Genomic DNA, 20,937 nt, shown 5'->3' with positions numbered 1-20,937 from the left:
AATTCACTTTTTGACACTTAACCATGACATGCATGAGTGAAATGTGTGTTGTAAGCTTTTGGTGAACTTAGACATGCATTTTGACACTTAACCATGCCATGCATGAGTGAGATATGTGTTGTAAGCTTTTGGTGAACTTTGACATATAAGAGTTGCATGTAATTTGCCTATTTAAGAAGGCTTTTGTTCAAACATTGAAAACTCTTGGAACCCTTGGCCATTTGATGTTTTTTCAAAAAGCTTACATAATTCCTTTTAGCTCCTTATTTCTCTCAAATTCACCTTCTCTAAAAAGAGTCCCACCACTCTATTCCAAGCCTTGAGAATAGCTAGGAAGACCTCTTGGTGGTCCTCATTGGAACTAATTGAAGAAATTTGAAAAGCTACAAATGTATGTAATTTTCTCTACCTTTTTCTAAGCATCATAACGTATGATCATGCATGTTTAATCCTAGGTTGTAATATGCATCTAGATTGTTATTTCGACACTTGCTCGCTTCCGCTGCGCATGTATGTATTTTTTCCATCACTCTTATCATTCTTGTTAGTTAAGATTTTAGCAAGAATCATAAACCAATTATAGTAAGTCAATTAGAGGAAAAAAAAGTGAAAAATAAAATGAGAAAAGTTGTGAAAAAAATGAAAAAAAAATGTGAACAAAAAGGAAAACAATGTGAAAAGAAAGGAGAAAAAAATTAAAAAATGAATGCCTTCAATGTCCTCAACGAGATATAAAAACTTTTTCAAATCTTAATCATTCTACTTTTCTTTTTTAAAGATATTTTTTCCAAGCTTTGTTGTCAGGCTAAATCCATAACTCAAACCAATTTTATCTTGGCCTTCCTATTTCTTCTCATGTGCTAACCAGCAAATCACCAAATTCCATACTGGGTAGAGATGTCTTTTGAGGTGAGAATCCAAAACAGCGCTGTAAAACCTTGAGCCTAACCCGCTTTGAGCCTAACCTTTCTTGAGCCTACCCTACCGATATATGGTAAATATGGTCAACATTAAGAGTTGACCATTTACTGCAAAAAAAAAAAAAAATCCTTTGCTCAACCCGTCACATACAATTTTTGTGATAAATATCAATATTTGTCTACTTACCATAAAAATCTTTTACTAAGTCCGCCACATCTAATTGTGTGGTAAACGTCCAAAATTATCCATCTAGTGTTACCTTAAGAACTTTGAAGGTAATAAAATAATATTGGGCTCTTATGATTTACTGTTTCATGATTTGATACTTGTAATTGCACAAACATCTCCCTATTTTGACTGCCTTTTATTCATATCTAAATTTTTCTTCTCAACTCTCTTCCGTCTTATTCTTCAAGCTTAATCATTTGTTTGATCTTTTCTTTTGAGTAAAAAGTGATTCCAAGACCGAGGATAATGATTTTGAGAATTGAGAAGTTGGTGACCTGACAAATAGTCTCAAGATATCTGTCTTATTTGATAAGTTTTGCTTGGGATTAGTTTCATCCTGATATTGAAGCAGCATTGACAAAGAAATAATGGTTAGGGTTGCAAAAGGCGACTTGTGGTCGACTTTTATATATATATATATATATATATATATATATATATATATATATGTGTGTGTGTGTGTGTGTGTGTGTGTGTGTGTGATTGCACCTTTTTTGTTTGTAAAAAATGTTGTGATTGGCAAAAAAAAAATGAAATAAAAAAAGAGAAAATAAAGAAAAATAAAGAAATGGAAAAAAAAAGAAAGCAAAAACAAAAAAAAAATGAAATGTCCACGGCCATGACAATGTTTTAGTTCAATGACTGGGACCAGGGGCGGATCTATGAAGGGATCGAGGGCACGTGCTCCCCCTGGAGTTTAGTTCAATAATGTTTGGCGTGTAAACTAAATAACTAAAGCATTTGTGGTCTGTTGGCTTGCAACTCGTGCCTTCACCCTTTCGTCCGAAATTCGACCCTCAATCTACGTTATTTCCGTTTATTTTCCTTTTTTTTCGTTTTATTTTGTTTCATTTTTTCGTGTTTTTTCATCGTTTTGGTTTTTTATTATAATTTACTGACAAAATATCTTAAACTGTCTAGATCAAATCTTACCTCGCATGTTTTACTTGTTATTATTATTATTTTTTTTACCAAAATATGTCCAATTCTTTTTAAAAAAAGTTTTATTGAACAGAGTATGTCTAATTTTTTTAAACAAGTCTTTTTGACAAAATATCTATTTCTTTTAATTTAAAAAAGTAATTTTAAATTCTTTTTACCAAATATACCTAATTAAATTTATTGATTGGAAGATGTTTCTTTTAATAAATTTAAGTTCATCATCCTAAACTTAGATAAATGTTATAATTTTTATCTTTCTATTAAGTTTATTCTAATTTGCCTCATTAATTTTTAAAATCGGCAGAAACTTACCAATTTAATAATCAAGATTCTCAAATTAAGTTTGATTAATGCACAACGTACGTCCACGGTTAAATAACTCAACCAAAACTTACAAATTTAGAACAACTTCAATGTCGATTTTGTCTAAATCCTATCAAATATCTTCATACCAAAACATGTGTTTTCTTATTCATTTGACAATACATAAGATTATATATTTCAACAAATTTTCAAATGAAAATCTGTCGAATGGTAAATTGTGTGATATATTTTAAAATTCAATTTGAAAATTACAACATTGTCGATTTGTAAGGTGCAAATTGATAAACATCGCCAAATTCTAGTATAAAATTTATATTTTTCGATTATGTTATTTTTATGCATTTGTGCCCCTCCTGACATAGAATACTGGATCTGCTACTAATTGGAACAATCAATATAGATCAACAACTATAGTTTCAAAGGCTTCAAGGTCCTCTTTACAAATTTTTAAACCGGGGCAAAGTCGAGAAATGCTACGTTGGGGCAAAATGGTAACTGCATTGTACAGAGCTTTGAGACGAAGGCCATCTTCAGACTGAGATTGTTACATTGCACAAAAATCTTTCAATTTTGAGAAGTCTTCAACATTCACAAAGTGTACTCTACAACATCCATAAGAGCTACACTTTGAGAAAAGAGATGTCATTTGTATTCAAAAGTGGACTGCATCAACTGCACATCGAAGCTAAGACTAAAAAGATGGTCTTTAAATTCAAAGTGGACCACAATAACATTTCCATGAAGAATAAAATGCGGCTAGAAAGATTATTTCATCAAATAATTTGAGCTAAACACAAAGAAGAGGCGAGGTAGATGAGATGAACTCTTGGGGAGTTGCGCAACCGATTCTCAAAGTTATTTGTCGAAAGAAATTGGATCACTGCTACTCTTCTTTTCATTTGATCATAATCTCTTACAAAAGCTTCAAAAAAATTTCCAATGATCTCTTATTGTTCAAGAGATTTGACAAAATATCCTTGAACTCTTGGTTTCATTTTCTTTAAAAAGGAAACTCATTGACTTTTCTCATCATTAAGCTTGATGGAAAATCATGATTTCTATCATCATTTGTTCATAAAGCCAAATTCATCCAACATTCTTGTCAATTACAAGGTTGAATTTAAGAAGCAGTTTAATCAAATGAGATGCACAATGCTAATAAGTTACCTTTGATAGTTCTCTAAACTAGCACATGAGATACATCTAAAAAAATTCCCCCACCAAACATGATATGGTTGAGAAATTACCGTGATGTATATATCTTCTATCGAGTGAAGGCATTCAGTAAAATAATATATATAAAACAAAAAATAGGGCAAAAGAGAAAAAAAAAAAGAACCGTTTATGTGTTTCTTCCAATGTTGACAATGCTTTTACTCATTTGATTCTTTGCTAGATATTCGCTAATAAGAACGATGAGAGTAGACAAAGAATAATATCTTTAGAAAAATATATATGTGGAAAGACTTTTTTTCCACTCAACCATATTTTCACAAATCATGCATTCACATTACTTGCATACATATTCTTAAAAAAAAAAAAGTAGTTTTCATATCATGGATAGATTATGAAAATTTAAGTATCATGCATTGTGCATTCATAATCACATTCCATTATCGAAACAAAAATTAGTATCATGCATACATGTTGCATTCTAGCTTTCAGTAGGCATATACATTATTGCATCATGCATTGAAGATCAAATTCATTGGTTAAGCTAAATAAAAAAACAAATCATATGTTGTCACACATTTTCAAGTGATAAAAACAAATGCTAAATAAAATGGAGCATCATTCATGACATTGGGACAATTGCGCATTTGTAGATGCACCCATCCATCATAAGATAGTTGCTCCAGAGGTCGCGCAGCAGCTTCCCGTGAAACCTCCTGCAGATCTCCTTTGCTTTTCCTCAGCCTTTAGAGTTAGAGCTAGTTGATAGGTCAAACTCAATTGTCAGTGACAGGGTACCTGAACTTTGTTAGATATTTCTGGTAGGAGCTCTTTCGTTTACAATGGGACACAATTTAATATGAGTACAACTTTCCACCGCCTCATTTCTATCCCATTCTTTATGATCTCTAGGCATTCCAGTCGTTAACTCCTCACGCCGTTATGGCCGTTTCTAGGATCGACAGATGCCTGACCTACATAGGTACATACGTAATATAGTGTCGGTTTCCAGGATGATTTAGTTTGGTCTGACTTCTCGCTCGGATGTCAGACTCCTGCTACGATAAGTACTGCAAACCGCCATTGGAAGTTCGAATTTGCATGAACACGTGGTTTTTGTTAGTCTTATCGTCATGCGTCAAGTACATATCTCATGCACTTAGCAAGTTTAAAAGAATCTCTCTTGAACTTTAGTAAAGAGCTTTCAAGTAAACCAAATCACTTCAGCTTACCTTAAAGAGTCGTTCAGCTTGCCTATATGTAGAAACCATTTGCTTTTATCCCAGGTCTACTGCTCAGCACGTTCTAGCTCATCCTCAAGGTCGTCCTTCCATCAGAGCCGAGCTCGCAAGCTTGGTCATTGTGTGACCAACATTTATCTTCGGTGAAATTGAACTCGATCCAAGTCGAGGTCGAAGCCTGTGTAAAAGCCAGGTCTGTCGCATTTTATATTCGGTAAAATCGAACCTAATCCAAGTCGAGGTCGAAGCCTATGTTAAAAGCCAGGTCCATTAAATTTTATTCTTTGGTTAAATAGAATCTGATCCAAGTTAAAGTCGAAGCATGTGTTAAAGTCAAGTTCATTGCATTATATCATTCGGTTAAATCGAACCCGATCCAAGTTAAGGTCAAAATCTGTTGTTAAAGCCATGTCTATTGCACTCTACCACTTGGTTAAAACGAACCCGATCCAAGTCGAGGTCGAAGCATGTTGTTAAAGCCAGGTCCATTGCATTCTATCATTCGGTTAAATCGAACCCAATCCAAGTCGAGGTCGAAGCCTATTGTTAAAGCCAGGTCCATTGCATTTTCCCTTTCGGTTAAATCGAACCCGATCCAAGTCGAGGTCGAAGCCTGTGTTAAAGACATGTCCGTCACATTTTCTCATTCGGTTAAATCGAACCCGATCCAAGTCGAGGTCGAAGCCTGTGTTAAAGTCAGGTTCATTGTATTTTCTCAGTCAGTTAAATCGAACCTGATCCAAGTCGAGGTCGAAGCATGTGTTAAAGCCAGGTCCGTTGCATTTTATCTTTCGATTAAATCGAACCCGATTCGAATCGAGGTCAAAGCCTGTTGTTAAAGTCAGGTCCATTGCATTCTATCATTCGATTAAATCGAACCCGATCCAAGTTGAGCTCGAAGACTATGTTAAAGTCAGGTTCGTTGCATTTTCTCAGTCGGTTAAATCGAACCTAATCCAAGTCGAGGTCGAAGCCTGTTGTTAAAGTCAGGTTCGTTGCATTTTATCATTCGGTTAAAACGAACCCGATCCAAGTTAAGGTCAAAGCCTATTTTTAATGTCAGGTCCGTTGGATTTTCTCTTTCGGTTAAATCTAACCTGATCCAAGTCGAGGTCGAAGCCTGTTGTTAAAGCTAGATCCATTGCATTTTCTCTTTCGGTTAAATCGAACCTGATCCAAGTCGAGGTCGAAGCATGTGTTAAATCCAGGTCCGTCGCGTTTTCTCATTCTATTAAATCGAATCCGATCCAAGTCGAGGTCAAAGCCTGTGTTAAAGTCAAGTCCGTTGCATTCTCTTAGTCAGTTAAATCGAACCTGATCCAAGTCGAGGTCGAAACCTGTTGTTAAAGACAGGTCTATTGCATTTTATCATTCGATTAAATCGAACCCGATCCAAGTTGAGGTTGAAGCCTGTTTATAAAGCCAGGTTCGTTGCATTTTCTCTTTCGATTAAATTGAACCTGATCCAAGTCGAGGTCGAAACCTGTTGTTAAATCTAGTTCCGTTGCATTTTCTCTTTCGTAATCGAACCCGATCCAAGTCGAGGTTGAAGCCTATGTTAAAGCTAGGTCTGTCGCATTTTCTAATTCTGTTAAATCGAACCTGATCCAAGTCGAGGTCGAAACTTGTGTTAAATCAGGTCCGTTGCATTTTCTCAATCGATTAAATCGAACTCAATCCAACTCAAGGTTGAAGCCTGTTGTTAAAGCCAGGTCTATTGCATTTTATCATTCGGTTAAATCGAACCCGATCCAAGTTGAGGACGAAGCCTGTTTTTTAAAGCCAGATCTATTGAATTATATCATTAGGTTAAATCGAATCTGATTCAAGTCGAGGTCGAAGACTGTTGTCAAAGCAAGGTCCGTTGCATATTCTCTTTCGGTTAAATCGAACTCGATCCAAGTCGAGGTCGAAGTCTATGTTTAAGACATGTCCGTCGCATTTTCTCATTCGGTTAAATTGAACCCGATCGAAGTCGAGGTTGAAGCCTGTGTTAAAGCCAGACCTGTTGCATTTTCTCAGTCGGTTAAATCGAACCTCATCCAAGTCGACGTCGAAGCCTGTGTTAAAGCCAGGTCCGTTGCATTATATCTTTCAGTTAAATTGAACCTGATCAAAGTCATGGTCGAAGCTTGTGATAAAGTCAGGTACGTTGCATTTTATCTTTTGATTAAATCGAACCCGATTTGAATCGAGGTCGAAGCCTCTGTCAAGCCAGGTCCGTTGCATTTTATCTTTCGGTTAAATCAAACCCGATCCGAATTGAGGTCGAAGCCTGTGTTAAAGTCAGGTCCGTTGCATTTTCTCAATTGGTTAAATCGAACATGATCCAAATCGAGGTCGAAGCCTGTTGTTAAAGTCAGGTTCGTTGCATTTTATCATTCAGTTAAATCGAATCCGATCCAAGTTGAGGTCAAAGCCTGTTTAACACCAGGTACGTTGCATTATCTCTTTCGGTTAAATGAAACCCGATCCAAGTCAAGGTCGAAGCCTGTTTATAAAGTCTGGTCTATTGCATTCTATCATTTGGTTAAATCAAATCCGATCCAAGTCGAGGTCGAAACCTGTTGCATTTTCTCTTTCGGTTAAATTGAACCCGATCCAAGTCGAGGTCGAAGCCTGTGTGAAAGACACGTCCGTCGCATTTTCTCATTCGGTTAAATCGAACCCGATCCCAGTCGAGGTCGAAGCCTGTGTTAAAGACCTGTCCGTTGCATTTTCTTAGTCGGTTAAATCGAACCTGATCCAAGTCGAGGTCAAAGCATGTGTTAAAGCCAGGTCCGTTGCATTTTATCTTTCGATTAAATTGAACCCGATTCAAATCGAGATTGAAGCCTGTGTCAAGTTAGGTCCGTTGCATTTCTCAGTCGGTTAAATCGAACCTGATCCAAGTCGAGGTCGAAGCCTGTGTTAAAGTCTTGTCTGTTGCATTTTCTCAGTCAATTAAGTCGAACCTGATCCAAGTTGAGGTCGAAGCCTGTTGTTAAAGTCAGGTTTGCATTTTATCATTTGGTTAAATGGAACACAATCCAAGTCGAGGTCAAAGCCTGTTTTTAAAGCTAGGTCCGTTGTATTTTCTCTTTCGGTTAAATGGAACCTGATCCAAGTCGAGGTCGAAGCCTGTGTTAAAGCCAGATCTGTGACATTTTCTCATTCTGTTAAATCTAACCCGATCAAAGTCGAGCTCGAAACCTGTGTTAAAGTCAGGCCTGTTGCATTTTCTCAATCGGTTAAATCGAACCTGATTCAAGTCGAGGTCGAAGCCTATTGTTAAAGCCAGGTCTATTGCATTTTGTCATTCGATTAAATCGAACTTGATCCAAGTCGAGGTCGAAGCCTGTTTTTAAAGCCAAGTCTGTTGCATTTCCTCTTTCGGTTAAATCGAACCCGATCTAAGTCGAGATTGAAGCCTGTTGTTAAAGCTAGATCCGTTGCATTTTCTCTTTCGGTTAAATCGAACCCGATCCAAGTGGAGGTCGAAGCCTGTGTTAAAGCCAGATCTGTGGCATTTTCTCATTCTGTTAAATCGAACCCCGATCAAAGTCGAGCTCGAAACCTGTGTTAAAATCAGGTCTGTTGCATTTTCTCAGTCGGTTAAATCGAACCCGATTCAAGTCGAGGTCGAAGTCTGTTGTTAAAGGCAGGTCTATTGCATTTTGTCATTCGGTTAAATCGAACTCGATCCAAGTCAAGGTCGAAGCCTGTTTTTAAAGCCAAGTCCGTTGCATTTCCTCTTTCGATTAAATCGAACCCGATCCAAGTCGAGATCGAAGCCTGTTGTTAAAGCTAGATCCGTTGCATTTTCTCTTTCGGTTAAATCGAACCCGATCCAAGTCGAGGTCGAAGCCTGTGTTAAAGCCAAGTCCGTCGCATTTTCTCATTCTGTTAAATCGGACCCGATCCAAGTCGAGTTGGAAGCCTGTGTTAAAGTCAGGTTCGTTGCATTTTCTCAGTCGGTTAAATCGAACCTGATCCAAGTCGATGTCGAAGCCTATTGTTAAAGCCAAGTTTATTGCATTTTATCATTCGGTTAAATCGATCCAAGTCGAGGTCGAAGCCTGTTTTTAAAGTCAGATCTATTGTATTCTATCATTAGGTTAAATCGAATCTGATCCAAGTCGAGGTCGAAGTCTGTTGTTAAAGCCAAGTCCGTTGCATTTTCTCTTTCGGTTAAATCGAACTCGATTCAAGTCGAGGTCGAAGCCTGTGTTAAAGATATGTCCGTCGTATTTTCTCATTCGGTTAAATCGAACCCGATCCAAGTCAAGGTCGAAGCCTGTGTTAAAGCTAGGTCCATTACATTTTCTCAGTTGATTAAATCGAACTTGATCCAAGTCGAGGTCGAAGCCTGTGTTAAAGTCAGGTCGGTTGCATTATATCTTTCAGTTAAATCGAACCCGATCCAAGTCATAGGCGAAGCCTGTGTTAAAGTCAGGTCCGTTGCATTTTATCTTTCGATTAAATCGAACCCGATTCGAATCGAGTTTGTAGCTTGTGTCAAGCCAGGACCGTTGCATTTTATCTTTCGGTTAAATCGAACCCGATCAAAATTGAGGTCGAAGCCTGTGTCAAGCCAGGTCCGTTGCTTTTATCATGTTGGTTAAATAGAACCCGTTCTAAGATCGAGGTTAACGCCTGTATCAAGTACAAGTTCTTTGCATGTTGAGATCCCACCTAGTGTCAAGGTTGGTCCATTTATATCACACCTTCTTTGAATAGAATTTCCGCCTTCCCAATACTTTATCTTTTGTGTTTGTCTACCCTTTTAGTTCTGCAAGGATACAAAAAGGGGGGCAAACTGTAGACACCGTATTTGGTCCGGCTCTCTTTTATTTTAAATAAATTATTATTTATTTTATTAAGTTTGATTTAATTAACATAAGTTTTAATAAAAATAAATTTTGTTTTAAAAAGAATTTGATATTATTATTATTATTATTATTATTATTATTATTTAAATTAGGATTTTATTTTAATTTTAAAAAAAAAAATTTCGTTTGTTTGATTTTTTCTTCGTGAAAAAGCCTCCTAGGTGTCACACTCCCCTTTTTCTTCTTCCTCCTTTTTCTTCATTCTCTTCTAACTCCTCCATCTTACCGTTATGTTGAGTGATATTTAAGAGAGGGCAGCAAGCACATTATGGACAGAACCCACACAGAGAAGATGGACAAAAAAAATCTTATTCACTTCCTTCTTTCTCACCACCATCATCTTCTCATTCTTCCTTCACCATCTCTTCCTTTATTTTTATCCTTTTTTTATTTTTTTTATTTTTTTTATTTTACCACCATCATCTGCTCTTCTTCTTCACCCACACCAGCGATCCCACTGCATCGGCAGGCAGGCTTGGCGACGATACTCCAGCAGCACATGTCCCCTGACGACCACAAGCTCCAACAACCCACATCACAGTAGTCCGGTGCAAAGCTCTACAATCCCGACGGACAGCAATAATACAACGAACCGGGTTACCCACCTGTAATAGCACGAAATTTTGGCAACCTCTACAACCGATGCACAGATCTCCGGCGACCCGACTCCCACTAGCACAGTAGCTCAAGTGATCCTTCATGACTTCAGACCCGCGGGCACACCAAGGAATTCTTCTCTACAGTAGGTGATTTTTTTTAAAAAAATGCTTTTGGAAATGATTTTTTTTAAATAAGAAAATTTTATTTTGGAAAGTACATTTTTATTTAAATAAGTAAAATTTGTTTCTCAAAACAAAGTTTTTTTACGGATAAATTTCGGCGAATTACAAATTACCACGTAATTATAATGAAAAAATTATATGTCATTAAATTGAGGCCAATTAAATAATGTCACATATTATTTTTGGGCATTTGAATTCGACCAATCAAATTATATTATAACCATATGATGACATAAGTTTATGTAATAAGATTGCGCCACATATGACATATAAATTGGTCCAATCAAAATTTGCCATGTCTATTTGATGACATAAGCTTATCCAATTGGATTGTGTCATGTGGCAATGGACTTATAATCAGATGGGTCTCAGCCCACCTAACGCCCATAAAAGACCCTATAAATAGAGGGGTTCATTCACCTGATCAAAATCCTCCCTACAAATAGGATTAAAATCTCTTTGTCATCTGGAGATCAAGGAGAAGCCAAAGAAGATCAAGATCATCATCAACGATGGAGATCAATAAGTTCATAAGGTCTAGCAAATCAAGATCATCAAGTCAGAGGTCGATCAAGATCATCATCAAGCCCGAGGTCAATCAAAATCATCATCAAGCCCGAGACCGATTAAGATCAACATCAAGTCGAAGGCCTCAAGATCAACATCAAGCCGGAGGCCAATCAAGATCATCATTAAGCCTTAGGCCGTTCAAGATCATCATCACGCCTGAGGCCGATCAAGATCAACATCAAGCTACCGGTAGGCCGATCAATGTCAATATCAAGCCGCCGACAAGCCAAAATCAACAAGCCGCCAAGACGCCGATCAAGATCCACAAGCCGCCAAAAATTGAAGGGAAAGTCATTATAGGCCGATCAAGATCAACAAGCCATCGATATGCCGATCAAGATCAACAAAGCAACCGATAGGCCGATCAAGATCAACAAGCCGCCGATAGGCCGATCAAAATCAACAAAGCCGCCGATAGACCAATCAAGATCAACAAAGCCACCGATAAGCCGATCAAAATCAACAAGCCCCCAAAAATTCAATGAAAAGAAACAGAGGATAAATATTAGAGATTGTACGAACCCTCCAAATATCAATACAAATTGTATTTAGTCCACAAAATATAATTTCTGCGGACATTTCGTGTGAACAAAGTTTTGTTTAGATTTTTTTTTTAAAGAAAAGAATCTCAAAATAAGATTTTAAAAAAGAAAATAAAAATTTTGTAAATAAAATTTGCTTCATAAATTAAGGTAAGTTTTAAAATGAAATATTTGTGGATTTTCCTTGAAAAATTGTAAAATTTTGATTTTAAAATAAAATATTTGTTAAATAAGTTTTGAAAAATGAATAAGATTTCATTTTTAAATAAGTTTGTATTAAATATGATTTTTAAAATAATTTTATTTTAAATATGATTTTTTTAAAAATAAGTTTGTTTTAAATATGATTTTGTTTAAATAATTTTATTTTAAATATAATTTTTTTTAAAATAAGCTTGTTTTAAATATGATTTTTTAAATATATATATATTTTTAAATAAGTTTGTTTTAAATATGATTTTTTTAAATAAGTTAAATAAGTTTGTTTTATACGAATTGTAAATCTAAAACAAAATAAATGTTTTTTATTTTAAATTTTCGAGTTTTTCTTTTTCTTTTTTTTTTAAAAAAAAGTTTAAAAATAAAAGGTTTTGAGTTTAAAATGGAAACTCTGAAGTGTTGGCATAACGACAATAGACTTGATTGCTAACATCCTCAATCCAAATTCAAATCTTTATATGCCCAAATTGGAACCTTCCAATATTCTTGGGGTGATAAAATTTTTCTAATGGCTTTCGTGCCACTCATACCTATTAATTCATATCTTATAACAAAGTGTAAATTAATATAACTTGCGACATTTCAATCAAAACATAATTTTTTTCCTCTTTTATTTGGACCAAATAAAATAATAGGATAATTCGTTCCGCATCGCGACGACCTTGCGACATGGGGTGTGGTGGGTCATCTAATTTAAAAACTTTGTCTACGAAAACAAAATTAGCCTAAGAGTCAACTGAATGAAGGAATTTTTTCTTAAAAATTAATAGTTGCTACACTTTATCTGAAAGGTATCCCAACAGTTATGTTACCTCAAACGGAAAAAAAAACGGATGGTTTTCGTTTGAATGTCACAGGTTATATTAATTCACATATTTTTTTAATGAATAAACATAACCTAGTATTTATGAGTGACATAGAGGTTATTCGAAAAATATTTAAACTTACTTGGAAGTTTCAAAATAAATTTCCTAACTCAAGATATTAGAAACTAATAAAAAAATAATCTGGAAGGTGGGAAGAGTTGATGGTACTGCTATTCATGCTTGGAGATGGTATATTTAAACGCAGTATTCCATGTTGTGCTTACAAGGTGAAAGAAATATAAATAATTTATTTATTTTGAAACAAAATCTCAAGTTTTAAAAATAACAGAGATTCATTATTTGATTTGATATAAATAAATTAAAAAAAACCCCTAAACCCAGATCCTGGAATTTAAAGTTTTCACAAGCCAAATTTCGTCAACATTCAAATTTATTTATGCCCAACAATTCTTTAAAACAATTATAAGAAAAGTAAATTAAGACCACACACGGTGTATACAACTATTTATGCACCTTGTTGGATACGAATCCTGACTTGCCACGTATCATGTTCGAAGAGGGCAATTAAATCAACACGCACACAAAATATAAGAATTGACTCCAAAACACTTAGGTCGGTAGACGGAGAATGAGCTAGGACACCGAGCCGACCTATGATAAAGTCCGTAACGCGGTCTCTTTCGAACCCGACAACACGCCGCGTTTTTAGGGTGTATCAGAATTCCTGTCGGGCCCAATTTCTATAAATAGAAACCCTTGCCTTAAATGCAAGGTACGCAATCCTAGATAAACTCAGCAAGTTAGCTCGGACTAGAACTAACTTGCTCGTCCGAGTGCTAACTTTGTTTTGCAGGTTTCGTAAGTGGTCTAGGAAGGTGTGGAACAACGGTCAATAGCTCATTCCGTACGTTCTGATCTAACACTTGTCCGAGCTTGGCAATTTCGAGCTCAAACATTTGGCGCCGTCTGTGGGGAACGACACATCTAGAAGTCAGTCTCACCCTTTGCAATCTGAGCCAATGGCCCAAACCCGCTCTCAGCAGTCACAATCTCAACTTTCACCGATCCGCTCTCCAATGAGGGATGTTGCCACTTCCCGTGCCCATCCTCGCCTCACGTACTCTCAGGTGGCCGGAACTCCTGTCATCAAGCGACGACCCCAGGCGGGCGTGGTCAAGGAAAATGGAGGTCGGCCTGCCACATCCGATCCCATGCCCAAGACTTCCATCTCACCCCAGATCAGTTTCTGCCACTGCAGCCTCAGAGGAGCGGGTTGCCGCCCCATGTTCCTCGTCTCCACAGCTAGGGGAACACAGGTGCGCGCTCCGGGGCAAGTGCCGACGTGGGCGTGGACCCCGTCATGGTAGCTAACGTAATCGCCGAGCTCGCGGAAGTTAAGGCACGGCTCGAAGTGGTCGAGAAGGGCAGCGAGGTGTCCGGCTCTTCCATCCCCAGAGATCCCGCTCGAGGAAAGGGGCCGATGCATCCGACCCAAAGAATGGAGTATCAGTTCCGACCTCGCAGGGGGTCCCGGGCAAGAGTACCCTCGCGAAGGCCACAATGCCTGGGGACGGGTAGTGCCCCTAGAGCACAGGTATGCAGCTACGCTCAGCAGGACAACCAGATGGAAGACCAAAGCCCGAGGGTCCGACCAATTCGGACCCCTGGCATCATTCGATAACTACAACGCCCGTCAGGGTCGAGATGAGGGGCCACCAAGACGACGAGGGTTGGCACCCGAAGATCAGGAGTGTCAGGTCGACGGTCGGAGGGGAGCTCGGAGGTCGACGATCGAGAGAGGTCCTCCCAGGGAGATCATTCATTTCGATCCGAGGTAGACCTCCTCTGGGACCAATTTCAAAAGGAGATAGAAGATCTCAAGCGGCAGTGCAGACCTGTAGACCCACATCGGTCGGTCGAGCAAGAGAAGCCGCCTTTCTCCCAAGCTATCCGGGACGCGCCCATCCCGTCGAGGTTCAAAGCCCCAGTTATGAGTTCGTATGATGGATCCGGCGATCCCGTCTAATATGTGGAAGTGTTCGAAGGCAAGATGGATTTTCTAGCTGCGAGCGACGCCATGAAGTGCCGAGCGTTCCAAATAGCCCTGGAGGGCTCAGCGAGGTTGTGGTATCGACAGCTGAAGCCTCGATCCATCGACAGTTATCAACAGCTGAGAAGGTTGTTCATCAACCAGTTCTCAGCTCAGCAGTTGTTCAAGCTGCCTCCCTCGCACCTCGGAACAGTGAAGCAACGGGATAATAAGTCCCTGACGGAGTACATCACTCGGTTCATGGACGAGCATGTCAAGGTGGTGAGCTATACCGACGACATCGCCATGATGTAGTTCACCAGCGGTTTAAACGACAGGAATCTGACAATAGAGTTCGGAAGCCGCCCGCCGACCTCCCTAAAAAGGATGCTCACCCGAGCTCGCCAGTATATTGACGGTCTAGAGCTGTGGAAGGCCAATGGAGCCAGGCGAAGCAACTGTGGTAAAGATCGGGACCAAAAGTCCCCCCTCCCAAAAAGCAACGCGGTGATGATCGGGCTCGTCTCGACAGGCCGATGACAACAAGAATAAAGGTCGTCGCGACGAGAGAGTCCCTTCAGACCGTCGAGGGCCGAAGTTCGACTAGTTCACTTCACTGAACGCTTCGATCGCGGAAATCTACGCGGCAGCTGAAGATACTGACTTGGAGGCGCTGTTCGCGGCCCCAGAAAAGCTCCGCCGACCTTCAGGGAAGCGTGACAAGCGACTCTACTGCCAATTCCACAAGGATCATGGCCATGACACTTCTCGTTGCTTCCACTTGAAGGAACAGATCAAGAACTTTATCCGAAGAGGTTACTTGAAGAAGTACGTCGGCAGCCGAGAACGGGCTGAGCCAAAAGGATCGGCTCGGGAGGAGAAGCGAGAAAGGTCACCACCGCCCAAACGAAAGGAAGCTCGTCCTGCCGTTATAAACACCATTCACGGGGGTCTAAGCGGGGGGCAGTCTAGGCAAAAGAGGAAAGCCCTAGCCCGGGAAGCCGCGAACGAAGTCTGCACCTCATACCCGAAGGAGCCAGTGATGCCGATCTTGTTCGGCGAGCAGGACGGCAAAGGGGTCCATATGCCTCATAATGACGCCCTAGTAATTGCCCCACAAATAGACCATGTGAAGGTCAGAAGGGTCCTCGTCGACACCGAAGCGTCGACTAATATATTGCCTTTCTCGACCTACACGACCCTAGGGTGGAAAGAAGACATTTGAAGCGCAGCCCAACACCTTTAGTCGGCTTCGTAGGGGAGTCGATTAGTGCGGAAGGGTGCATCTCACTCCCTGTCACCGTCGGCAAAGGAGATCAGCAGGTGACCAAGGTCACGGAGTTTGTTGTAATAGACCGAAGCTCAGCGTACAACGCCATACTTGGCCGACCTCTTATTCACGATCTCAAAGCAGTTCCGTCTACTTACCATTAAGTGTTGAAGTACCCGACCTCGGCTGGAGTCGCCACAGTCTGAGAGAGCAAAAAACATCGAGAAAGTGCTAAACGGCTGCGATGAAGGGGACCAACACTTGCGCGGCAATCATGAAGCTAGAAGCAACCGCACCACCATGTGCCGACGAAGCAGAGCCCAACCGCGGCACCCCAGCTGAGGAGCTAGAACTTGTCCCCTTGTTGGGGCCGGATAATCAGGTCAGCGTCGGTAGCAGGCTAGGGGCCGAGGTGAAGAAAGAGCTCATCGATTTTCTGAAGGAGAATTCCAACGTGTTCGCATGGTCCCATGACGACATGCCAGGCATAGACCCAAGTATAATGGTGCATAGGCTTAATGTAGACCCTAGCTATAGGCATGTGAGGCAAAAACGTCGGCCTGTTGACGCCGAGCGAAGTAATGTAATTTGTAAAGAAGTCGAGCAGTTGCTACGAGCAAATTTCATAAGAGAAGTTCACTACCCTGCGTGGCTGTCTAATGTTGTTTTAGTTAAAAAGTCTAACTGCAAGTGGCGTGTCTGTATCGACTTTACGAGCCTCAATAAGGCGTGTCTGAAAGACAGTTTTCCCCTACCTCAGATAGATCAGCTCGTCGACGCGACGGCAGGGCACGAGCTTCTCTCCTTCATGGACGCCTACTCCGGGTACAATCAGATTCGGATGCATGCGCCCGACCAAGAACACACCACCTTTGTTACTGACCAAGGGCTGTATTGCTACTACGTCATGCCTTTCGGTCTGAAGAACGTCGGGGCAACCTACCAGGGGATGGTCAACATGATGTTCGCCAAACAGATCGGACGCAACATAGAGGTGTATGTGGACGACATGTTGGTGAAGAGCAAACAGACGAGCTCACATTTGGCCGATCTGGCAGAGGCCTTTAGCGTACTTCGGAAGTATCAAATGAAGCTCAACCCGAGCAAGTGCGCCTTTGGAGTCTCGTCAGGGAAATTCCTTGGGTTCATGGTCCACGAACGCGGAATTGAAGCAAATTCGGACAAGATAAGAGCAGTTCTCGAGATGGAGGCACCGAGGATTATTAAGCAGCTACAAAGGTTGAGTGGCGTCTAGCAGCCTTGAACAGCTTCGTATCTCGCTCCACTAACAAGTGCCACCATTTCTTCCAAACGCTAAGGAAAAAGGGTCGGTTTGAATGGATCGACGACTGCGAAGCAGCACTTCGGCAGGTCAAGCAATACCTCAGCTCAGCTCCGTTGTTGTCCAAGTCGCTGCCTGGCGACGTTCTCTACTTATGCTTGGCTGTGTCGGAAAATGTAGTAAGCTCAATACTTATCAGGGAGGCAGAGGGACGGCAGAGCCCTGTTTACTACACAAGCAAATCGTTGACCGAGGTCGAGGCCCGTTACCCCTGTGTTGAGAAGCTGGCTCTAGCCTTGGTAACCTCGGCGCGTCGTCTACGACCATACTTCCACAAGCTAATCGTTCCAACAAACTTCCCTTCGAGGAAGATTTTCTACAATCCCGAAACGTCGGGTCGACTGATGAAGTGGGCCCTAGAGCTCAGTGAGCATGACATCGCCTTCGAGCCCAGAACAGCATTGAAAGGTCAGGCAGCCGCAAACTTTGTCGCCAAGCTGACCCCACCCAGGCAAGGGAGCGATGTCCGTGACCAGTGGACACTCTACGTGGATGGTTCATCCAATGAGAAAAGTTGTGGGGCAGGCATGCTGCTCCTCGACCCCGGTGGTTTCGGTTCGAGTACGCACTCCGGTTCAGTTTCCGAGCTTCCAACAATGAAGTCGAGTACGAGGCATTGATAAATGGATTGAAGGTCACCAGGGGTATGGGCGTGAAGCGACTCTTGATTCTCAACGATTCCCAATTGATCGTCAATCAAGTTACCGAGGAGTATCAAGTGAAGGATGCTCGTATGGAGAGGTATATGGCCAATGCCCGTGGGCTCTTCGCCTAGTTTGAGGACTATGTGATTCGGCAGGTGCCGAGGTCCGAAAACTCCAACGCCGATGCACTAGCTCGCCTAGCCTCGGCCTACTAGACCGACCTATCGAGAACGGTTCCAGTTGAAATACTTGTCGAGTCGTCCATCGACCGGCCTGAAGTAATGGAGGTCCAGTCAGCTCAGCCTACGTGGATGGCCCAATTAAGAACTTCCTGATCAGTGGCTTAGTTCCTGATGATCCGAGCCAGGCCAGAAAGCTCTGACGTCAAGCTGCTCACTACTTGATGCAAGAAGGCAAGCTCTTCAAGAGGGGGTATTCCCTACCATTGCTGCGGTGCCTCGACCCAGAGGAGGCGAGGTATGTTATACGCAAGATTCAAGAAGGAGTTTCCGGAAACCACGGAGGAACTCGGTCCATGGCTGCGAAGATCGTCCGCCAGGGCTACTATTGGCCGACGATTGAACGCGACACCAAGGAGTTCGCCAAGACATGTGACAAATGCCAGCGCTTCGCAGGCATCTTGAGACAACCCCCGAAGATGCTGACGCCGATCTCAAGCCCTTGGCCTTTCGCTCAGTGGGGGGTAGATCTGATCGGCCCACTGCCGACAGCGAAGGAGGCAGCTGAAGTTTGCCGTGGTAGCTGTAGACTATTTCACAAAGTGGGCAGAAGTCGAGCCTCTGGCATCCATTACCGAATAGAAGGTATTCAGCTTCGTGTGGAAGAGCATTGTATGTCGGTTCGGTATACCAAATGCCATCATTACCGACAATGGAAAACAGTTCGATGGTGCCCAGTTTAACCAGTTTTGTCAGCAGCTCGGCATACGCCACCTCAGTTCGTCTCCGGCCCACCCATAGTCAAACGGGCAAGTTGAAGCCGTCAACAAGATCATCAAACGTGGTTTGAAGACGAGGCTTGAATCTCTGAAAGGTCGGTGGGCAGAAGAGCTGCTAGAAGTGTTGTGTTCCTACCAGACTACACCGCACCGATCTACTGGCGAGACGCCATATGGCCTAGCCTTCGGGTCGGAGGCCGTCATTCCAGTGGAAGTCGGCATGCCAACGCCCCGAGTTGAGAATTTCGACGAACAAACCAACAGCAAGGCTTTTCTTGTGAACCTCGACCTACTTGAGGAGAAAAGATCTTACTCCCAGCTTAGGCTGGCAGAGTATCAGAAACATATGGCTCGCTACTACAACGCCAGAGTAAAAGTCAGAACGTTCAAGCCTGGCGACCTCGTCCTCAAGAAGGTAATGCAGCATGTCGGATCACTCGAGCCGAACTGGGAAGGTCCGTACAGAGTCTTGAAGGTACTCCGACTTGGAACGTATCTGTTATCCAACCTCAACCAGAGGCAAATCCCCCACCCATTTGCGAGTTTATTATCAGTAAGATGTGTGTAATCCGACGTGTAAAATTTCATTCATTAATGAACGCCGATCTCCAATGACTTGTGCAAATTTGACTTTATTCGATAGAGTTGTCTGTTACTACCGAGCTACGTCAAATGGGGGCCAGGGAAGACCACGTTGTATGAAGCAATGGTCAGCTCGTAGAAGCCTGGTTATCCAAAGTGCTTCCGTTGAACACACCGTCAAGCGGAACTGTTCGACTCGTAAGTCGTTGTGTAAGAAAGAAGTTATCTAGACTTAAAAAGCTCAGATAATGAAACCAAAATTAAAAGCTGAAATCTAATTAAAATTAAAATTTCTCCAAGTGTAGGGACCTCAGAAAGAGAAACTTGTTTCGTTAAAAATAAAAGTTTGATGAAGAGCCGAGGTGTATATGCCTCGGCTCAGTACAGTAATTGGGTTCAGAAAGAGAAAAGAGAAGGAGCGACAGAAGAATGAGGCGATCTACTCCTACGGAAGGTCGGCAGGACTATTGGTTCTAGCGTCAGCGTCAGCGACCGTAGTGACCTCAGTAGCCTCGGCCTCCTTACCGACGTCGGTAGGGCGGTCGGCCCAGATAGACTCGTACTCCAGCTCGACGGCGGCAACGGCCTCCTTCGGGCATGCGGCGTCGAGCTTGTTGACAGCATAGTAGAAGCCCCTGTCCGCTAGGTCGTGAGCCAGGCCATCAAACTCGGGGAATTCTTTGACTTTCTTCTCTAGGTAGGCTCAGCTGGCCAAATTCTACTGAGCCACATTCCAGCCTTACTCCGCAGTCTCAGCTCGGCCCCGGGCGTTCTTCAGGTCAGTGCGAACTTGGGCTATCAAGGCCTTCGACCTATCGGCCTCAGCTTCCTTCTCAGCTCACGCCTGGTCAACTTCGGCCTGGAGCTCAGCGATCCTTCGCTCGTAGGAGGCGTTTGTCTCCTCCTCCTTCAGGTCCCGTCCTCCGAGCTCCAGGCTCATCATCGATGCCGAGAGGCAGACGTGGTAGTGCAACTGCAAAGGCCCGAGGTTAGGTCAAGAGGAATAAAGGAAAAGAATAAGGGAAGAGTGGGCGCGAGCTTACCTCTGGAGCAAGAGCTATAGTCTTCCTTACCGCCTCCACCGGGTCCTCGGGTTCCCGGACAGCTAGTTCTACTCGGCGAGAGCTCGAGGACCTCACCTTCGTCACGGCCTCGTGGATGTTGAGGCGGGAGAAGGCGAGCTTGAAGGGGAGCGGGAGATCGTCGCAGTGTTGCCGACCGTGTTGAGACCCCTCCTCCGAGTCAACCATGATGGGGGGAGGTGGAGACCTAGAGTTGACCTCCTCAGAGGGAAGCGTCTCCCTCGCCCGTTTCTTCCAATGCAGAGGAGTAACTAAGTCCTCGCCCGCGACCACGATCTGCAAGGGCTGAGCTTGGAGGGCCTGGAGCTTGGCCAAGTTAGCCAGCCCTGGAGCCAGAACATCGGCACTGCTCGTGCGACGACGAGCCTGAGGAGGTGCCAGTGGGGTAGC

The 20,937-nt window shown here is 42.1% G+C and overlaps 2 protein-coding genes and 1 long non-coding RNA gene across 3 annotated transcripts; all 3 read left to right on the top strand.

The window, feature by feature from the left end:
* The first annotated feature begins 218 nt into the window (after positions 1–218).
* On the top strand, positions 219–3,389 carry LOC148208704 (uncharacterized). The gene is made up of 2 exons (XR_015788424.1): positions 219–391; positions 2,816–3,389. It is a non-coding gene; the product is annotated as an uncharacterized LOC148208704 (long non-coding RNA).
* An 11,667-nt stretch (positions 3,390–15,056) lies between these two features.
* LOC148208703 (uncharacterized) lies at positions 15,057–15,894 on the top strand. The gene is made up of 2 exons (XM_088119158.1): positions 15,057–15,132; positions 15,320–15,894. Exons 1-2 carry the CDS (start codon positions 15,057–15,059, stop codon positions 15,892–15,894), a joined length of 651 nt encoding a protein of 216 aa, XP_087975284.1.
* A 2,434-nt stretch (positions 15,895–18,328) lies between these two features.
* LOC148208702 (uncharacterized) lies at positions 18,329–19,451 on the top strand. The gene is made up of 2 exons (XM_088119157.1): positions 18,329–18,749; positions 18,979–19,451. The coding sequence occupies exons 1-2, from the start codon at positions 18,329–18,331 to the stop codon at positions 19,449–19,451; spliced, it is 894 nt and encodes a 297-aa protein (XP_087975283.1).
* The last annotated feature ends 1,486 nt before the right edge of the window (positions 19,452–20,937 follow it).

Source organism: Momordica charantia (genome assembly GCF_013281855.1).
Source record: "Momordica charantia cultivar OHB3-1 chromosome 10 unlocalized genomic scaffold, Mcharantia_2.0 BLBB01000010.1, whole genome shotgun sequence".
Lineage (NCBI taxonomy): Eukaryota > Viridiplantae > Streptophyta > Magnoliopsida > Cucurbitales > Cucurbitaceae > Momordica > Momordica charantia.
This window is presented reverse-complemented; position numbering and strand designations above follow the sequence as displayed.

Bases quoted from the DNA above. Each gene is read 5' to 3' on its own strand.
- LOC148208703 (XM_088119158.1), top strand. From the start codon at position 15,057: ATGCTCACCCGAGCTCGCCAGTATATTGACGGTCTAGAGCTGTGGAAG. The intron at 15,133-15,319 runs GTAAAGATCGGG...TCTACGCGGCAG, and splicing joins AGCCAGGCGAAGCAACTGTG to CTGAAGATACTGACTTGGAG.
- LOC148208702 (XM_088119157.1), top strand. From the start codon at position 18,329: ATGCAAGAAGGCAAGCTCTTCAAGAGGGGGTATTCCCTACCATTGCTG. The intron at 18,750-18,978 runs GTATTCAGCTTC...AATCTCTGAAAG, and splicing joins CATCCATTACCGAATAGAAG to GTCGGTGGGCAGAAGAGCTG.